The 19,750-nt window shown below is 39.7% G+C and overlaps 2 protein-coding genes across 7 annotated transcripts in view; both read right to left on the bottom strand.

Moving 5' to 3' along the window:
* PPM1B (protein phosphatase, Mg2+/Mn2+ dependent 1B) overlaps positions 1–19,750 on the bottom strand; it is a 316,707-nt gene that overhangs the window by 265,205 nt on the left and 31,752 nt on the right.
* Positions 1–19,750, bottom strand: part of LOC132342076 (tyrosine-protein phosphatase non-receptor type 13) — a 41,467-nt gene that overhangs the window by 20,619 nt on the left and 1,098 nt on the right. The window contains exons 2-5 of the mRNA XM_059891597.1: positions 14,775–14,869; positions 2,356–2,449; positions 1,502–1,639; positions 1,317–1,405 (exon numbers count right to left, since the gene is read on the bottom strand). Of these exons, the coding sequence (XP_059747580.1) occupies positions 1,317–1,405; positions 1,502–1,639; positions 2,356–2,449; positions 14,775–14,869 (416 nt within the window). The remainder of the gene's footprint in view (positions 1–1,316; positions 1,406–1,501; positions 1,640–2,355; positions 2,450–14,774; positions 14,870–19,750) is intronic.

Genomic DNA, 19,750 nt, shown 5'->3' with positions numbered 1-19,750 from the left:
TGACAGTCCCTTGGACTGCAAGGAGATCAAACCAGCTAATCCTAAAGGAAATCAACCCTGAATATTCATTGGAAGGACTGATGCTGAAGCTCCAATACTCTGGCCACCCGATGCGAAAAGCTGACTCATTGGAAAAGTCCTTAATGCTGGGAAAGATTGAGGGCAGGAAGAGAAGGGGGTAATATAGGACGAGATGGTTGGATGGCATCATCCACTCAATGGACATGAATTTGAGCAAGCTCTGGGAGATGGTGAAGGACAGGAGAGCCTGGCATGCTGCAGTCCATGGGGTTGCAAAGAGTCAGACATAACTGAGAGACTGAACAACAACATATTATTTATCCACTATTTCATGCTCTTTTCTTAGTCTGCTCAATATCCCAGAAAATATGAAGCCTTAGTCTTAAATAAGTTTATCATTACATTTTGAAAATTATTTCTTTCTCTGTCTTTTTCTTCTTTTGGCTTAAGGAAATTTGAATAGTAATACTTTGTCTGGAATGGGATGACTTTTTGTTGGAAACATTCTTTTTTTTAGTATTTTTTTCCAGTATGGTTACAGGATATTGAAAATAATTCCCTGTGCTACACATTAGGACCCTGTTGTTTATTCATTCTAAATGTAACTATTTGGCATAGGATGACTCTCAAATGCAACAAGAAAATGAATCTAAGATGATTCCAACTTTTGAGTTTTATTTTCTTAAAAATTTTAACAAATTTATATATGTAGAATACTAATTCTTGGACAGCTTATTTTTATTAGCTTGGATCCAACTAATCTAATGTATTATGAATGAGCCAGCTGCCCAAATCTATTAAAACATGTCTCAATTGAAATTGCAGGCCGATCACAGCAAAAGCCATGGAATAACTGAAAATATATGTTTTCATGATAATTAAGACCAAGAATTCAAGAAAGACAGAAGAAAACAAGCATTCAAGGATAAAAATCAAATTTCCTACCTAGGTTAGGTATTAACTGGAATGGGATCTTGGAATTACCAACTTTTATTTGGTGCAACAATAATAAAGATACCAAAAAAAAAAAAAAAAAAGATTCAAGATTTTCGGGCACTTTTTTCCTGAATGGAAACCTTCACCAAAAGAGGTTAAATGATTTAAAGGTAAGTTCTTTCTGCAAAATGAGTAAAAGATATCAGTTCTAACTCTGAGTAACTGAGGTTACTAACCAGCCATCAGGATATTATCTGTAATATTTAGAAGGGAAACTGGTAGGCTGGGAGAGGTAAGACCTTATCAGAGAATTCTAACAAGATACAGCATCACAGTGTCTACCTAGGTATTATCCTCACCTCTGTAAAATCTTCAGGTAAAGGTGAACCATCACAGTATGTATCTTGTGCTCTCTCTTCAGATAACTTCTCATTGGCTTTCAATGCACCTGGGCAAGAGAAATGGGCCAAGAGGAATTAAAATGCTCTGTAGAGGCCTTCCAGTATCCTTTAGGGTACTAACTTACTCATTCTGGTTCATCTACCTGGAACACAGGCATCTCCTGCTACATTATTTTGGTTTAAAAGATTCTGAGCTTCCTCATCCACAACATCCAGCAAAGACTGGATAACTTCAGCTTCTTGAGGATCATCGTAGTTCTCATCTTCTTGTCCATCAGATTCTTGAAAAACAGTAATCGACATGGGGTTTTACTTTAAAAAATACTGATAGGAGAAAGAGACCATGTGGCACATATAACATGCCAGGTACTTCAAATCTTAAGCATTTACTCCAAAAAAGCATCAATGACAGGGAAAGCATTTTTTACTTCTAGAACTGTTCTGACTCTTAAGACAAAAGGCCACACAAATGCAACTGAATAAACCAAAATCAATGTGTGTGATACAGGTTTTCATGAAATATTAATAATTTAATGTTTTATTTCCCTAAACTAGTCCTAAATTATTAATTTATAAAAGAAACTAAAGAAGGTCAACTAAAGATGTTACAAAGACTATGGATATATAATATATAATAATAGGGCAGCCCAAGCATCTTTAAGAAAAAATTTGTTATTAGGTAGCTTGTGAGTTGTTGCTTCAAAGAATACAAGAAACATTATCAAATAAAACTGCTCTTTCTTCAAGCAATTAAAAATTGTTTTAATCTTAAGAGGTGAGAATGAATACTGGAAATTTGTACAGTAGTATAGCTAACAGTATTAATTTTATGCTATTCTTTTATTTCTTTGAACAACAATCTTTCCTTGTAAAATACAGGAGCATGTAAGGCAAATAAGAAAGGCTACCAATATTTCTTTAAAACTTATTTTAAAGAAATTTCTTTAAAAATTATTAGGGCACTTAGAGTAATTAGATGGCTGACTTGGAAAACTACCTTTGTACAGAATCAGGTTTGCTGATTCCTTCATCTGATAAGTAGAACATTTTCCTTCAGGGTACAAAATTTCAATGATTTCTTCTCCATTAACCTAAAATAAAAAAAAAAAAACAAAGTAAATCATTAGTTCACTATTTTACTAACTTCCGGGATTAGGTAGAGAATGCACATTGGCCCTCCATGTCCTTCTCCCCGTCTTTCTCAGTAGAAAATCCTTCTTCTATCTCCCCACATTGCATCAGCGCTTCCAGGAAATACCAGTGCAATGATACCGGTGCAAAGGGGATGGGACTTTCCATCATCAAATATGTCTAGACACACTAGATTAAACAACATTAAACCAAGATTTTTATTTCAAGAATTCTCATAATACTAATATAAACTGTGAGTTGTCAAAAGATAAATGCATCGTGTACTATTTCCTAAACTTACTTGACTACATCTCCTAAACTACATCTCTTGTACATCTCCTAAACTTACTTTATGGGACTTATCTTCCATAGAATTTTTTCAGAAAAGTTAAATAGTACTACTAAACTTAGAAGTTGAGGGAAATGGGAAAAAAGTCAATCTTTTTTTTTTTAAAATTTTTATTTACTTATTTATTTTTATTTTTTTTAATTTTTAGACTTTATAATATTGCGTTGGTTTTGCAAAATATCGAAATGAATCCACCACAGGTATACACGTGTTCCCCATCCGGAATCCTCCTCTCTCCTCCCTCCCCATACCATCCCTCTGGGTCGTCCCAGTGCACCAGCCCCAAGCATCTAGTATTGTGCATCAAACCTGAACTGGCGACTCGTTTCATTTATGATATTATACATGTTTCAATGCCATTCTCCCAAATCATCCCACCCTCTCCCTCTCCCACAGAGTCCAAAAGACTGTTCTATACCTCAGTGTCTCTTCTGCTGTCTTGTATACAGTGTTATTGTTACCATCTTTCTAAATTCCATATATATGCGTTAGTATACTGTATTGGTGTTTTTCTTTCTGGCTTACTTCACTCTGTATAATAGGCTCCAGTTTCATCCACCTCATTAGAACTGATTCAAATGTATTCTTTTTAATGGTTGAGTAATACTCCATTGTGTATATGTACCACAGCTTTCTTATCCATTCATCTGCTGATGGACATCTAGGTTGCTTCCATGTCCTGGCTATTATAGACAGTGCTGCGATGAACATTGGGGTACACGTGTCTCTTTCAATTCTGGTTTCAGTGTGTATGCCCAGCAGTGGGATTGCTGGATCATATGGCAGTTCTATTTCCAGTTTTTTAAGGAATCTCCACACTGTTCTCCATAGCGGCTGTACTAGTTTGCATTCCCACCAACCGTGTAAGAGGGTTCCCTTTTCTCTACACCCTCTCCAGCATTTATTGCTTGTAGACTTTTGGATCGCAGCCATTCTGACTGGCATGAAATGGTACCTCATAGTGGTTTTGATTTGCATTTCTCTGATAATGAGTGATGTTGAGCATCTTTTCATGTGTTTGTTAGCTATCTGTATGTCTTCTTTGGAGAAATGTCTATTTAGTTCTTTGGCCCATTTTTTGATTGGGTCATTTATTCTTCTGGAATTGAGCTGTAGGAGTTGCTTGTATATTTTTGAGATTAGTTGTTTGTCAGTTGCTTCATTTGCTATTATTTTCTTCCATTCTGAAGGCTGTCTTTTCACCTTGCTTATAGTTTCCTTTGTTGTGCAGAAGCTTTTAATTTTAATTAGGTCCCATTTGTTTATTTTTGCTTTTATTTCCAATATTCTGGGAGGTGGGTCATAGAGGATCCTGCTGTGATGTATGTCGGAGAGTGTTTTGCCTATGTTCTCCTCTAGGAGTTTTATAGTTTCTGGTCTTACATTTAGATCCTTAATCCATTTTGAGTTTATTTTTGTGTATGATGTTAGAAAGTGTTCTAGTTTTATTCTTTTACAAGTGGTTGACCAGTTTTCCCAGCACCACTTGTTAAAGAGATTGTCTTTAATCTATTGTATATTCTTGTCTCCTTTGTCAAAGATAAAAGTCAATCTTTTAAGTATCTATGAAGTTGTTTCATGGATAGTCTTTGATTTAGTGACCTGATCAACTGTTGGCTGTAAAGATTTTCAAATCTAATCTAAATCTCATCTTGGCTCCAAGAAAAGAGCAATGGATTTGTAACTATAAAGTAATTATTAAATGGAATGTAACTTTTAAAATTTAATGGTTAATTGTGAAGCACTTCATGGCATGCAACCTATAAAAAGAAAGATGATTAGGGGAAAAAATGCAAAATTAAGTTGATTTGAATAAATGAAAATAATTTATACAAATAAAAGGTGGTTTGCTCTAAAGATTTTACTTTTTAAATTAAAATGAAAAGGATAGTAGATGCAAGGATAAAGTTATAAATAGTGGTTGCTGCTGTTCTTTAGTCTCCCAGTTGTGTCCGACTCTTTGCGACCTCATGGACAGTAGCTTGGCAGGTTCCTTTGTCAGCTGGATTCTCCAGGCAAGAACACTGGAGTGGGTTGCTATGTCTTCCTCCAGGGGATCTTTCCAATCCAGGGATTGAAACCTCATCTCCTGCTTGGCAGGCAGATTCTTTACCACTGAGCCATATGAGAAGCCTCAAACAGTGGTTACATAAAGCCAAAAATCTCATTGGGTTATAAAACTCTGTTCTACATGAGAAATTCATAGTACAGACATTAGTATTCCAGGACAGAATATTGTTTGGGAGCCCTCCTGGAAGATTTTAATTCCAACAAAAATGTTTGCAATCACAAATAACAAAAGTTCTAATTTCTAGAGTTTTATGTTAATCTAAACAGAAACTCTACCCTTTCTCCCTTTCAACAACATGGTGATAATTACAAAGAAAATAAGCACTACACGGCACGACTAATACTAGAAATACATGGAAATTCAGTTGCTTCAGCTATGTGAAATTGGAGACCTTCTGAATAAACAGAACATAATGTGTAGCCATGTCTTAATCTACCAACATACAGACACTAAGAAAGTTTTAGTTTTGTGTCCTAATCATTTTGACATGCTAAACCATGTCACAAGTTTGAGACAACACAGCAAGATGAAAAGCATCGAATTTGGGGCTTCTGGTCAGTAAATTCATTATCTCTTCCTTCACTAAACCCAGCTCACTCCCAGAAATCTTGTTGAGCTGATAAGATTTTCAGATTACTAGGAGGGAAATGCCTCAGGTCTGGATTTTAAGAGGAAAAACATTCAAGTACTGAGGTTCTGAAGAGACTGTAGGAGATGTGTCTGAGATAAAACAATTCCACAAAATAAAGATGCAGTGTGAGCTGTGTACATTACATGTGTGCGTGCCTGCTCAGTCGTGTCTTGACTCTTTGCGACCCCATGGACTATAGCCTTCTGTCCATGGAAGTTCCCAGATAAGAACAGTGGAGTGGGTTGCCATTTCTTACTCCAAGGGATCTTCCCTACCCAGGGACTGAAACCACATCTCTTGCATCTCCTGCATGAGCAGGCAGATTCTTTACCACCACGCCACCTAGGAAGTCCCATACATTACATGCCAGAAAGTCAAAAGAAATGTTAACCAGACAAATGGGCACACATGTAGCCTTAAACAAAGAGCTGGAAGTGGAATTTATTTACATATTAAAACAGTTATGTTAAATCACCTCCAGATTTCTCTATCCTAATCTTAAATGATTCAGGTTCTTTCATTTTATTATGTAGTGAAGCATTTTCAAGTAAGCCTGTTTCTTTTGCCACTAGTTTTGCCTCAGTATTAGAGACTTGTCATTTGAGAGTCACTGCTGGTCAACGTTAACCCACTCTTAACTACATCTTCTCTTCTGGATATCTAAGAGACAACCAAAAGAACTGTGCACGTTAATCAAAAAATCACAGCACTAAAGCTATCTATGTAAGTAATTAGCCTATTTAAGAGCTGAATGTGGGCTTCCCTTGTAGCTCACTAAGTAACGAATCTGCCTGCAATGCAGAAGGCCCGGGTTTGATTCCTGGGTTGGGAATATCCCCTGGAGAAGGAAATGGCAAGCCACTCCAGTGTTTTTGCCTGGAGAATCCCATGGACAGGGGAACCTGGCAGGCTACAGTCCATGTGCTCCCAAGAGTTGGACACGACTTAGTCACACCACCACCAAGAGCTGAATGTGTGCCCAGTGATGAAGGGTTACTTGTGTTGGGCTTTCCACTGTGTGAGTTACTTACTAAGTCCTATTGTTGTTGTTCAGTTGCTAAGTCATGTCTGACCCTTTGTGACCCCATGGACTGCAGCATGCCAGGCTTCCCTGTCCTTCACTATCTTCTGGAGTTTGCTCAAGTTCATGTCCATTGAGTTGGTAATGCTATCTAACCGTCTCATCTTCTGCTGCCCCCTTTTCCTCCTGCCCTCAATCTTTCCCAGCATCAGGGTCCTTTCCAATGAGTTAGTTCTTCACATCAGGTGGCCAAAGTATTGAAGCTTCAGCATCAGTCCTTCTGAGAGAGTCATTTCCTAGGCGGGTTGATAAGAAGTCTAGGGGTCCCCAAGGAGAGAGGGGTTTGGAATTCTCAAGGAGGAAGAAAGGACAAAATATTTTTTTCCCCTCTACATTCCTTAGGATTATGTATCCTGCCTGAGACAGTCTCTAGATTAAACCTTCTGACTAATCCTGTTCTCATAAAATGTAAATTATGGGAGTAGGTCTATATGCTGCGAATTCGCTTCAGTTGTGTCCGACTCTGTGCGACCCCAGAGGCGGCAGCCCACAAGGCTCTCCCATCCCTGGGATTCTCCAGGCAAGAATACTGGAGTGACTTGCCATTTCCTTCTCCAATGCATGAAAGTGAAAAGTGAAAGTGAAGTTGCTCAGTCGTGTCTGACTCTTAGCGGCCCCATGGACTGCAGCCTACCAGGCTCCTCCGTCCATGGGATTTTCCAGGCAAGAGTGCTGGAGTGGGGTGCCATTGCCTTCTCCAATAATAATGTATCCTGCCTGAGGACAGTCTCTGGATTAAACCTTCTGGCTAATCCCATTATCTTCAGTTCAGTCCCTCAGTCTGTCCTATTCTTTTCTACCCCATGAACGCAGCACACCAGGCCTCCCTGTCCATCAGAAACTCCCAGAGTTCACCTAAACTCATGTGCATCGAGTCGGTGATGCCATCCAGCCATCTCATCCTCTGTCGTCCCCTTCGCCTCCTGCCCTCAATCCCTCCCAGCATCGGGGTCTTTTCCAATGAGTCAACTCTTCGCATGAGGTGGCCAAAGTACTGGAATTTCAGGTTCATCATCAGTCCTTCCAATGAACACCCAGGACTGATCTCCTTTAGGATGGACTGGTTGCATCTCCTTGCAGTCCAAGGGACTCTCAAAAGTCTTCTGCAACACCACAGTTCAAAAGCATCAATTCTTCAGTGCTCAGCTTTCTTCACAGTCTGACTCTCACATCCATACATGACCACTGGAAAAGCCACAGCCTTGACTAGACGGACCTTTGTTGGCAAAGTCATGTCTCTGCTTTTGAATATGCTATCTAGGTTGGTCATAACTTTCCTTCCAAGGAGTAAGCATCTTTTAATTTCATGGCTGCAGTCACCATCTGCAGTGATTCTGGAGCCCAGAAAAATAAAGTCAGCCACTGTTTCCCCATCTATTTGCCATGATCTTAGTTTTCTGAATGTTGAGCTTTAAGCCAACTTTTTCACTCTCCTTTTTCACTTTCATTAAGAGGCTTTTTAGTTCCTCTTCACTTTCTGCCATAAGGGTGGTGTCATCTGCATATCTGAGGTTATTGATATTTCTCCTGGCAATCTTGATTCCAGCTTGTGCTTCTTCCAGCCCAGCATTTCTCATGATATACTCTGCATAGAAGTTAAATAAGCAGGGTGACAATATACAGCCTTGACTACTCCTTTTCCTATTTGGAACCAGTCTGTTGTTCCATGTCCAGTTCTAACTGTTGCTTCCTGACCTGCATACAAGTTTCTCAAGAGGCAGGTCAGGTGGTCTGGTGTTCCCACCTCTTTCAGAATTTTCCACAGTTTATTGTGATCCACACAGTCAAAGGCTTTGGCATAGTCAATAAAGCAGAAATAGATGTTTTTCTGGAACTCTCTTGCTTTTTGATGATCCAGTGGATGTTGGCAATTTGATCTCTGGTTCCTCTGCCTTTTCTAAAACCAGCTTGAACATCTGGAAGTTCATGGTTCACGGATTGCTGAAGCCTGGCTTGGAGAATTTTGAGCCTTACTTTACTAGTGTGTGAGATGAGTGCAATTGTGTGGTAGTTTGAGCATTCTTTGGCATTGCCTTTCTTTGGGATTGGAATGAAAACTGACCTTTTCCAGTCCTGTGGCCACTGCTGAGTTTTCCAAATGTGCTGGCATATTGAGTGCAGCACTTTCACAACATCATCTTTCAGGATTTGAAATAGCTCAACTGGAATTTCATCACCTCCACTAGCTTTGTTCGTAGTGATGCTTTCTAAGGCCCACTTGACTTCACATTCCAGGATGTCTGGCTCTAGGTGAGTGATCACATCATTGTGATTATCTTGGTCGTGAGGATCTTTTTTGTACAGTTTTTCTGTGTATTCTTGCCACCTCTTCTTAATATCTATTGCTTCTGTTAGGTCCATACCATTTCTGTCCTTTTCGAGCCCATCTTTGCATGAACTGTTCCCTTGATATCTCTAATTTTCTTGAAGAGATGTCTAGTCTTTCCCATTCTGTTGTTTTCCTCTATTTCTTTGCACTGATAGCTGAGGAAGGCTTTCTTATCTCTCCTTGCTATTCTTTGGAACTCTGCATTTAGATGCTTATATCTTTCCTTTTCTCCTTTGCTTTTCGCTTCTCTTTTTTTCACAGCTGTTTGTAAGGCCACCCCAGCCAGCCATTTTGCTTTTTTGCATTTCTTTTCCATGGGGTTGGTCTTGATCCCTGTCTTCTGTACAATGTCACGAACCTCTGTCCATAGTTCATCAGGCATTCTATCTATCAGATCTAGTCCCTTAAATCTATTTCTTACTTCCACTGTATAATCATGCTGCTGCTACTGCTGCTAAGTCGCTTCAGTCATGTCCGACTCTGTGCGACCTCATAGACGGCAGCCCACCAGGCTCCCCCGTCCCTGGGATTCTCCAGGTAAGAACACTGGAATGGGTTGCCATTTCCTTCTCCAATGCATGAAAAGTGAAAAGTGAAAGTAAAGTCGCTTCAATCATGTCTGACTCTGTGCAACCCCAAGGACTGCAGCCTACCAGGCTCCTTTGTCCATCGGATTTTCCAGGTAAGAGTACTGGAGTGGGGTGCCATTGCCTTCTCCTGTATAATCATAAGGGATTTGATTTAGGTCATACCTGAATGGTCTAGTGGTTTTCTCCACTTTCTTCAATTGAAGTCTGAATTTGGTAATAAGGAGTTCAGGATCTGAGCCACAGTCAGCTCCCAGTCTTGTTTTTGCTGACTATATAGAGCTTCTCCATCTTTGGTTGCAAAGAATATAATCAATCTGATTTCGGTGTTGACCATCTGATGATGTCCATGTGTAGAGTCTTCTCTTGTGTTGTTGGAAGAGGGCTATGACCAGTGCATTCTCTTGGCAAAACTCTATTAGTCTTTGCCCTGCTTCATTCTGTACTCCAAGGCTAAATTATGGGAGTAGGTCTGGTGAGGTCTTTACAACCTCCAGACATTCTTTTAATTCATTGGAGAGTATATAACTCCATCGCTAACACTAGCAAGCGGTACTCTTTCCACCCCCTTCTGATGTCTATGTCAGAAGCTTTCTCTGTCTCCTTTATAAACTTTATTACACAAAAGCTCTGAGCGATCAAGCCTCGTCTCTGGACTCGGATTGAATTCTTCTCCTCTGGAGGACAAGAATCCCAGCGTCTTTGTGTGATTCAGCAACAACCTTTCATCTTGGGGGCTTGTCTGGGATCCTTCAGGACAAGGTAAGGATGCTTGGAGCTCTAGTTTTTGTTCTCCTAGCGAACATGTTTTCTGCTGTACTTTACTAACTCTACGGTGTTTTGCGTGAACGAATGAAACACCCTGCGTGAAGCAAGTGAGGAGCCCTGCTCTGCGGTTCCATGGTGACCTCATACGGCTTATGGCAGAAACCTGTCAGGGGTTTATACCGACCTGCCAATGCCAAGAGGCACCCAACATCTCCTTCGGTGACCGACCAGAAATGGGCAAAACATGTGGACTGAACTCTCCTTTCTCGGTCAAACTTTTCGGTCTCTTTGACCATTTCATAACTCCTTGGAAATTAGAAGTACGAATCTAATCTGTTGGATCACAGACTTCCAAGAGACTTGTGAAAAAAAAAAAAAAAAGAGAGAGAGAGACTTGTGATTTATGCTGGTACTGTGTACTATGACTTAGGTCCCAAATTTGGATTGGTAGCCAGGAAGCACCTAGCCTCACTAGAAATCGAAAGTTTGGAAGTTAGATGGAGCTCTGGCTACAAGAGCATCTCTGAGGTTAAAGGTTACTCAGATTGAAACTACAATGGGTTTTTTTCCTTTGGTAACACAGGCTCTTAGTGGGCCAGAGGAGGCTCTTATACTGGTGTGGTGATGCTTGGAAGAAACATTTCAGTTTTATGTTTTTATCAGTCTTATTGTGGTCAGAATATACTCAGGGTCGTGCATAGGCACTCAGGTGACGAACGTTTCTCCCAGCGGTTTAGCCTGGGAGGCATTTCGGAAGGTTACTCTGATTGCACCCCGGGTGGCCTCAGAGGCAAGCAAGGTTTTAATGGTGAGGAGCTGGACGGCAGTTAGGGATGCCTTCAGGTCTACCCCCGGTGCATCTCCACCACGTCTCTTTGTAGAACTGGGAGGGACGAGTAGGTCGCCTGTGTCAGTAAGGGACAGACTAAGTCCGACTAGGGAAGGAAAGCTTTGGTGTAAAGTCTGTCTACACCCCCATTTAGAGCAGGGAGGGACGTCTCCGGTAGAAAGATGGCCCTGGTCCCTTTTTTCCTCTCTTATAGATGGGAGCTAACAATTCCAGCCTCACTCCTTTGAACTGTATCCTGAAAAACTGGGATAGATTTGATTCCCAGGGCTTAAAGAAGACACACCTGGTCTTCCTACATGATACTGCGTGGCCACGGTATACAATGGAGGATGGCGAAGGATGGCCGGTTGGAGGGTCTCTTAAGTATAAAACTGTTTTACAATTAGACTGGTTCTGTAGAAAACAAGGGAAATGGGTAGAAGTAGTCTATGTGTTGCCCTTTTTCTGTCTGCGAAATATGTCAGACTTATGTCCTAAGGGTACAGATTTGTCACACCTTAGTCACCCTAAGGGTGACTCCTCCAGCTCCCTCCAGTCCTCCTACTTTGCTAGATGAGATGGAAGACAGGAGACAAAGAGATAAAGAAAAGCAGGTTTCTCCAATTTATCCCTGGGATCATATGCGCAGAGCAGCCAGAGAGACTGAGGAACAGCCACACAAGCTGTTGCCTCTTCATGAAGCACCCACTGGGAGAAATAATCAGTCTATGAGAGTTAATAAGCCTTTTTCTTATCATGAAATACAAAGAATCAAGGAGGATATAGGAGACTATTTAGAGGACCCAGAAAAATATATTAGAGCTTTTAAAGGTGTTACTCTGCTTTATGACCTTACTTGGAAGGATGTGATGTATATCTTGGGACAAATGCTGACTCCCTACTCAAAAACTCGAGTTTTGGGAAAAGCGGTCACTTATGTAGATGAATGATTTGATAATGAATCAGTAGGGAAGAGGGAGGATGAGATAACCACCCTCCCCACTGGGAATCAGGTGGTCCCAACTACAGAACCAGACTGGGACTACAACACAGCTAAAGGAGGATGGGATCAGAGTCATTTTGTTAGGTGTATTCTTGAAGGACTCAGGCAGGCGCGTTCTAAGCCTTTAAACTATGGCAAATTGGCAAACATAGAACAGGAGGAGAAGGAAGCTCCTAGTAAATTCCTAGATAGACTGAGAGAAGCCCTTTGAAGATTCACTGAGATTGATCCCGAAAGTGAAGAGGGAAAAGTGATCTTAAAAGATAGATTTCTCACTCAGTCAGCTCCAGGTATCTGCCGTAAGCTACTGAAATGGGCGTATGGACCAAATCAGTCTTTAGATAATCTGTTACAACTGGCTCAGACAGTCTATTATGGTAGGGAATATGAGGAAAAGAAAGGCAGAAAAAGACAAAGGAAAAGGCAGAAGCCCTTGAAATGGCTGTTCTTAAACAGCCTGAGAAAAATGCCCAGAGGGACTCAGGTGAAAAGGGATGGGCTTGCTATTACTGTGGAAAGGAGGGGCATCTGAAGCGGAATTGCCCTCAGGCACCTAAGCCACCCCCAGCTCCATGTTCGTCTGCAAAGGACCACACTGGAAGAGAGACTGCCCCCAGAGGCGTAGGTTTCACGGGTTGGACTCAGGACTTGAAGGTCCCCACACAAGCTCCCGCCCTAATTACACCTGAGGAACTCAGACTATCAATAACTGTGAGGGGCCAATCTGTCAATTTCCTTTTAGATACTGGGGCAACTTACGCTGTACTTACTGAAGCCCCTGGCCCACTTTCTTCCCGATCCGCTTCCATAATGGGACTGTCTAGATGAGCCCAAAGATGGGCCTGATAATCTATGTGAGCCTACTTCTGCTGACTCTAAAAATCCAGAGTCTGCCGTTTGATCCTCAAGACAATGCCTTCCTGTCCTGGGCTCACTCCTACTCAGCATTTCACAATCAATCTAACTGCTGGGTCTGTGGAGCACGGCCTTCTTCGTCAGTGGAAGGCTTCCCATGGTGGACATCTCCACTTCAAGGAAAAGACTTTCTCCAAGTCTGCGAATACCTTCGACAACAATCATATGTGATGCTTCTTCTTCAACTGATGACATCTAACAATCCTAAGAAGGACTGATGTAACTATGGACATAACGTGACTTTTAAACTATCTTAATTACGATAATTCTGATTGTTCTATTTTTGCTGTTTGTTTCCTGCATTTGTAACTGTGTAATTGGATTTGTTTCTAGTTTTTAAGTTACAAATGGTTGTCCAAGCTCCTACGGTGCCACCAGCCTCCTCCAACTATTACTTGGGGCCCCTGGATCAGAGACCCTCAATATGAGCGTTAGGAGAATATGTTGCCTCAACAATATAGGGACCACATCCCTAAACAGCAGGAAGTAGTTATGGAATGAAAATGACGCCTTTTCCCTTGGCAACATAATTCTCCTAAAAGAAAAGAGGGGAATGAGTCATTTCCTAGGCAGGTTGATAAGAAGTCTAGGGGTCCCCAAGGAGAGAGGGGTCTGGAATTCTCAAGGAGGAAGAAAGGACAAACTTTTTTTTTACCCTCTACATTCCTTAGGATTATGTATCCTGCCTGAGGACAGTCTCTGGATTAAACCTTCTGGCTAATCCTGTTATCTTAAAATGTAAATTATGGGAGTAGGTCTATATAACAATAATGTATCCTGCCTGAGGATAGTCTCTGGATTAAACCTTCTGGCTAATCCTGTTATCTTAAAATGTAAATTATGGGAGTTGGTCTGGTGAGATCTTTACAACCTCCAGACATTCTTTTGATTCACTGGAGAGTATATAACTCCATTGCTAACATTAGCAAGCAGGTACTCTTTCTACCCCTTTCTGATGTCTATGTCAGAAGCTTTCTCTATCTCCTTTATACTTTAATAAAACTTTATTACACAAAAGCTCTGAGTGATCAAGTCTCGTCTTGGGCCCCAGATTGAATTCTGCTTCAGAGGCCAAGAATCCTGGCATCTTTGCATGATTTACCAACAACCTTTCACTTCCAATGAATATTCAGGGTTTTCTTTAGGATTGACTGGTTTGATCTCCTTGCAGTCCAAGAGACTCTCAAGAGTCTTCTCTAACACCACAATTTGAAATCATCAATTCTTTGGTGTTCAGCCTTCTATATGATCCAACTGTCACATCCATGGGCTTCTCTCGTAGCTCAGGTGGTAAAGAAATCTGCTTGTAATGTGGGAGACCTGGGTTCGATCCCTGGGTTGGAAAGATCCCCTGGAGAAGGGAAAGGCTATCCACTCCAGTATTCTGGCCTGGAGAATTCCAAGGACTGTATAGTCCATGGGGTTGCAAAGAGTTTGACACGACTGAGTGACTTTCACTTTCTCACATCCATACACAATTATTGGAATAAGCACAACTTTGACACCAGGGACCTTTGTCAGCTAAGTGATGTCTCTGCTTTTTAACACACTGTCTAGGTTTGTATAGCTTTCTTTCCAAGGAGCAAGTGTCTTTTAATTTCATGGCTGCAGTTACCACCTGCAGTGATTTTGGAGCCCAAGAAAATAAAATCTGCTTACTAAGTACATGTATCTAAAATCAATACTAAAGAAGGTATCTAAAGAAGGTGGTCTTTCACTTACCTTGGAGAACGAGTTATTAGGTGTGAGCGAAGGTTTGCCACAAGGCTCCACAATGTGAGGACCTGAAGGAAGAACAGAAAGAAAAAGATGAGCCACTCAGAACCACATTAGGGATAATAGTGAAAGAAGACCGACAATTTCTAAGCATGTTCTTATTTTTATTAATATACTGAGAGGTCATAACACCATGTGATTTTAAATCAACTAGATGGAATCAAATCTTAGAGGAGGGTTTATTCCACGGACAAAGTCAACTAGTTTTCTTTAAAAAAAAAGAAAAAAAAGTTGGTATAAAAGCTCAGTTTGGTCTAAGTGTTTCTACTATTTGAAAATGAATATAGATTTTCCCAACTAAATGGGAGAGAAATCGTAGGTGCTGAACTACAGTCACCGGAAAGATAGCAGATCCTTTATCTCATTTCACAAAGACTATCGATTTAACACAGGAAAATAAGTATGAATATAACTGGAGACTATGTTTCTAAACCAAATGCTGATTTTAACTTTTAGCCCTCAGCACAAAAATTCAATACAAATATTAAAAATGAGATTGTTTTCTCTACAGTTAAAAATATATGTATTTGAAAAAAATTAGATTATTTCTAGGAGATACTTTATTAAATTGCCAGGAAAAATAATTAAACAGGGTACCAAAAATTGAACCACTCCTTCAAAGGAATCATACTGCAATTGTATAAAACAAACAGTTTATAATTTGCAACCTCTCCCCTGTCCCTGCTCTCTCGCCCTCTGTCCTCAGGCAACCACTGATCTGCTTTGGCACTACAGATTAACTTGCATTTTTGTAGAATTTTGTATAAACTGAATAATATAATATGAATTCCTTTTTGTATTATTTTGTATTATTATTATATTTGGTTTCTTTCACTCAGCATACTTATTTTGAGTTTATTTTAATTATGCTGTTGCATGTATCAACAGTCTATTCATTTTTATTGCTGAGTAATATTCTACTGTTTGAATATATTATTGGGTTGGCCAAAAAGTTCATTAGGGTTTTTCCATAGGCTGTTTATACAAACGGTTATTCATTCAACAGTTCTTGGTCATTTGAGTGGTTTCTGATTTTGGTAGTTACAAAGAAAGCTGCTAAAAAAATTTCTGGACAAGTTTTTGTCTCTGGATATATGGCTTCATTTCTCCTGAGTAAACAAAGAAGTGGAATGACTAGATCACACAGTAGGTATGTTTAAATTTTTAAGACATTGGCAAACTGCTTTCCAAAATGGTTGTACCATTTTACATAGTCAGCATTGCAAGAGAATTCCTATGAATGATATTATATGATTTTTCAGAATTCATAAAGAAATTAGGTCAGAGAATCCCATAAAGACAGATTACTAGGCAGTTTCTACAAGGAGGGCAGGGCACAGCTACTTTCCTCAGGCTTGAAAGTTACAAACTTCTGAGTTGTCTCGGAGATCACTAGACAAATGCTCTCCTGACTGTTGTGTGACCTAGTCTGACTCTACTGTGAACCAGAATTATCAGAGAGCAGCAGGAAGGGCCCCTAAGGCATTCAAGATAACAGAGGAGGAGAGAAACAGATGTGTTTTAGCTTTCAGAAGATAATCAAACAGTGGCTGCAGCTGTCAGATTTCTCTGAGCTGTTTTGGTACTTAGATACTATTGCGCTTCCTGGGTGGCTCAGAGGATATTATATTTGTCATTCATAATGATATTTAAATTGCAAACATGTAGGAAAAAAAAATTTCCTGAGCCATTTCATTTTGCCTTTACTTCTTCATGATTTACAAATGCTTAAATATCACTCACACTTTATTCAGCCTCCATTGGCAAGGGTAAGAATCTTTTGCTGTTCTCAACAGTTTGAGGGGGCAGACTGCCAGAGCGCTTTCTTTGCGTCAGCAACCAAAAACCCTACCATCTCAGGGACAACCAGGTGACTAATCTAAGGGGTTACATGGTCGTCCTCTCACCTCTTATTATATTTGATTAAATTTAACTGGAGATACAGAGGCTTCTTATAACCAAGCAATTATAATGTTTTTATCTTATTTGAGGCACCGAAGAAATAAGTAAATACTTCCGTAACACTCATTCTGTGACAGGCACCTGTTTCAAATTGCTTCAATCAAAGATTAACTCATTTGAAATTCTACTTCTCCAAAAATAACAAATATCAAAAGGCAAAACAATTTTCAAAGCGACCTCTAGCCAAAAAATCTTTAAAGAAAGTCAAGTCATAAAATTTCAACAAAGGACATGTCGTATACGTGCACAATTCCCCCTCTCCTTTCTACATTGCACAGTTTCTCTAGAGGGGGCATTGTGGATCTTGGTGAGTCTATTCAACAACAGCATAAATCTGTCAATCCCATCTGCTTCCTATCAACAGAAGATGTGCCAAGGTGAGCTCAGGCCCATGACAGATTTTCTCTCGAAGGGTTTTTCTAAAGACAAGTATGGATGTTTTTGCCTGCTGCTGCCCTAAGTCACTTCAGTCATGTTCCAACTCTGCGCAACCCTATGGACAGCAGCCCACCAGGCTCCTTCTGTCCACAGGATTCTCTAGGCAAAGTAGTACTGGAGTGGTTGCCCCATTTCCTTCTCCAGGTGTTCTGACTTAACAAACTTAAACAGCTAATAACAAAATGCTTTATTTTTTTGTTGAAGCTCTGTCAGGCTCTATTATTAGAGGACTGGACAGTTAACTATATCATTTAATCAAATACTAAGGCAGTAAGTTTAGCACCTATCAATATTCTTATTTTTACAATTGAGAAAAGTCAGATACCTAGTATACTCATACAATACAACTTTAGGTGGCAATCAGGATTCAAACCACAAGCAGACTTAGAGAGCAGCTTCTTAAACTTAAGCTGAAGTGCTTAATGCCATTAAAAAAAACCTATTTCCTTCCTTTTTAAAATCAACGATATTCCTTATAACTGTATGGACCAAAAGGCAAGCGGTACCTAAATTGTAATGTGGCACCCAGACAGGATCCTGGCAAGGAAAAAGCTGGTGAAATCTAAATCAAGTCTGGAGCGTAGCTGGTAGAACAGCACCAATGTGGTTTCTTAGTTTAGGACCACAGTAACATAAGAAGTTGACAGAGATGAAACGGTCAAGATTATCAGGAACACCTCTCTGTACTATCTTTGGAACTTTCCCATAACCTTTAAAATTACTTTCAAAATTAAAATTTCTTTTAAAAAAATTTAAGAGTTAACAAGTTCAGTCTTCAGGTTTTCTACCAAAATTAAGTAGAACACCCCTTACAACCAAAGTGTTGGCTCAAAAGCAAGGATTATACATTGGCTATGAAAATCTTTTCTACCTGTATTTGGCCAATCATGCCAGGGTGGCTTATAATGGTATCCTAAAAAATACCAAGAGTAATATAAACCTGGAAACTCTGACCTAGTGGTTCTGTTGACATGGAGAAGTGATCTTTAAAGGAAATAAGCTCCAAATGTACAAAATATTATTTAAAAGATTAAATAATACTAACAAATAGGACTTCATCAGTATGTTTTAAAAATAATCCTCTATAATAGGAAACAGGAAAAAGTTATGTATTATGGAAATAATATAATTCTCCAAAAAATGGAAGATCAGAGAGAAAAATCATTTGTGTATAAGCCTCATTATGGTGTTATTTATACTGAAGGTATAAAAAACAATCTGTATAATCCAACAACAGAGAAATGGAACAAACTATAGCAGTGGTTTCTCAACCGGAGAGAAAACATCTGGCAACGGTCTAGAGACATTTGTGGTCGTCACAATGATGTGGGGAGAAGACAAGCTGGCATCTAGTTAGAAAGAGGCCAGGAAGGCTGCAAAACGTCCTGTGCTGCAGAAAGCCTTGCAGCAAAGAACAGCCTCAGATGTCAACAGTGCTGAGGCTAACAGGCCCTCGTCTAACAGGATGAAGTACCATACAGTCGCGTCAGCAAGGACTGGGGGCAACATATTTACAATTTAAGGAAAAAACAGCACACTATATGTAAGCTATTTGATTTAAAGGCAATTAAAGAATCCCATAAGATTCAATCCTTCACTCTCTCCCACACCCTTCTAAATAAAGCCACCTAATGCAGGAGAGGAGTAGATACATCAGGGCTAGTTTCAGTCTTCCAAAGTGCAATGCACAGGGACAGTGGCACTGTGTCAGATTTCAAGGAAGCAGGCATGACAGAAGTGTTTTATCTTTAACTAAACTGTTGTTCTTTCAAACATGTGAAGGGATGCAAATTTTCATCCCAGTGGCATAAAAATTATTTTGAGACATTTGAAAATCAACAGATGCAGAAAGAGGAATTTGTCTACAAATCCCATTTCCCCATATCTATCTAAGAGCAGGAGTCTAAAAGAATTATCTAGACAAAAATGCTTCTTTCAAGGGGAGATTCCAATAAACAGAGTAGACTAACGCCTATCACCTGAGATGAGAATCAATAGTCACAAAAACTATCATAACTGCCATCTACTTTTCCTAAAGACGTATTGTCTTTTCCTTAAAAGTTCTCTTGTTTTGTAAGTGGAATAACACAACACCACAGCACATAAAGTAAAACCTACCATAACACAAAGGTTAAAGAACCAGAAAACAACAGAGCAACATTAATTCACCACTCTTTGTCTATGTAGATCAATTTTTTTTTTTCTGGACAAAGCTGGTCATCTGAGCAATTAAAATAAAAGTCGTATTGGGATTATAAAACAAAAGTATAAAATACTCAACTCCATACTTTGATAAAATCAGTTGGATTGAAAAAAATGAAAGAATAGACAAACCTCCAGTGCAAATTCCAAGTATTTTATGTAGATGACTATACGAATAAGTAGAAACTTTCCACCCTTCTAAGTGTAAACTGAGCACGGGGGACTTCCTTTTCAAAGAGCACAACATGGAAAGGCGGGTAAAAAGAGTAACTTTACAGTGAAGAAACCTGACATATACTACTAAGGTGAGCAAGGTCAAC

This window comes from Bos taurus, chromosome 11, assembly GCF_002263795.3.
Source record: "Bos taurus isolate L1 Dominette 01449 registration number 42190680 breed Hereford chromosome 11, ARS-UCD2.0, whole genome shotgun sequence".
Lineage (NCBI taxonomy): Eukaryota > Metazoa > Chordata > Mammalia > Artiodactyla > Bovidae > Bos > Bos taurus.
This window is presented reverse-complemented; position numbering and strand designations above follow the sequence as displayed.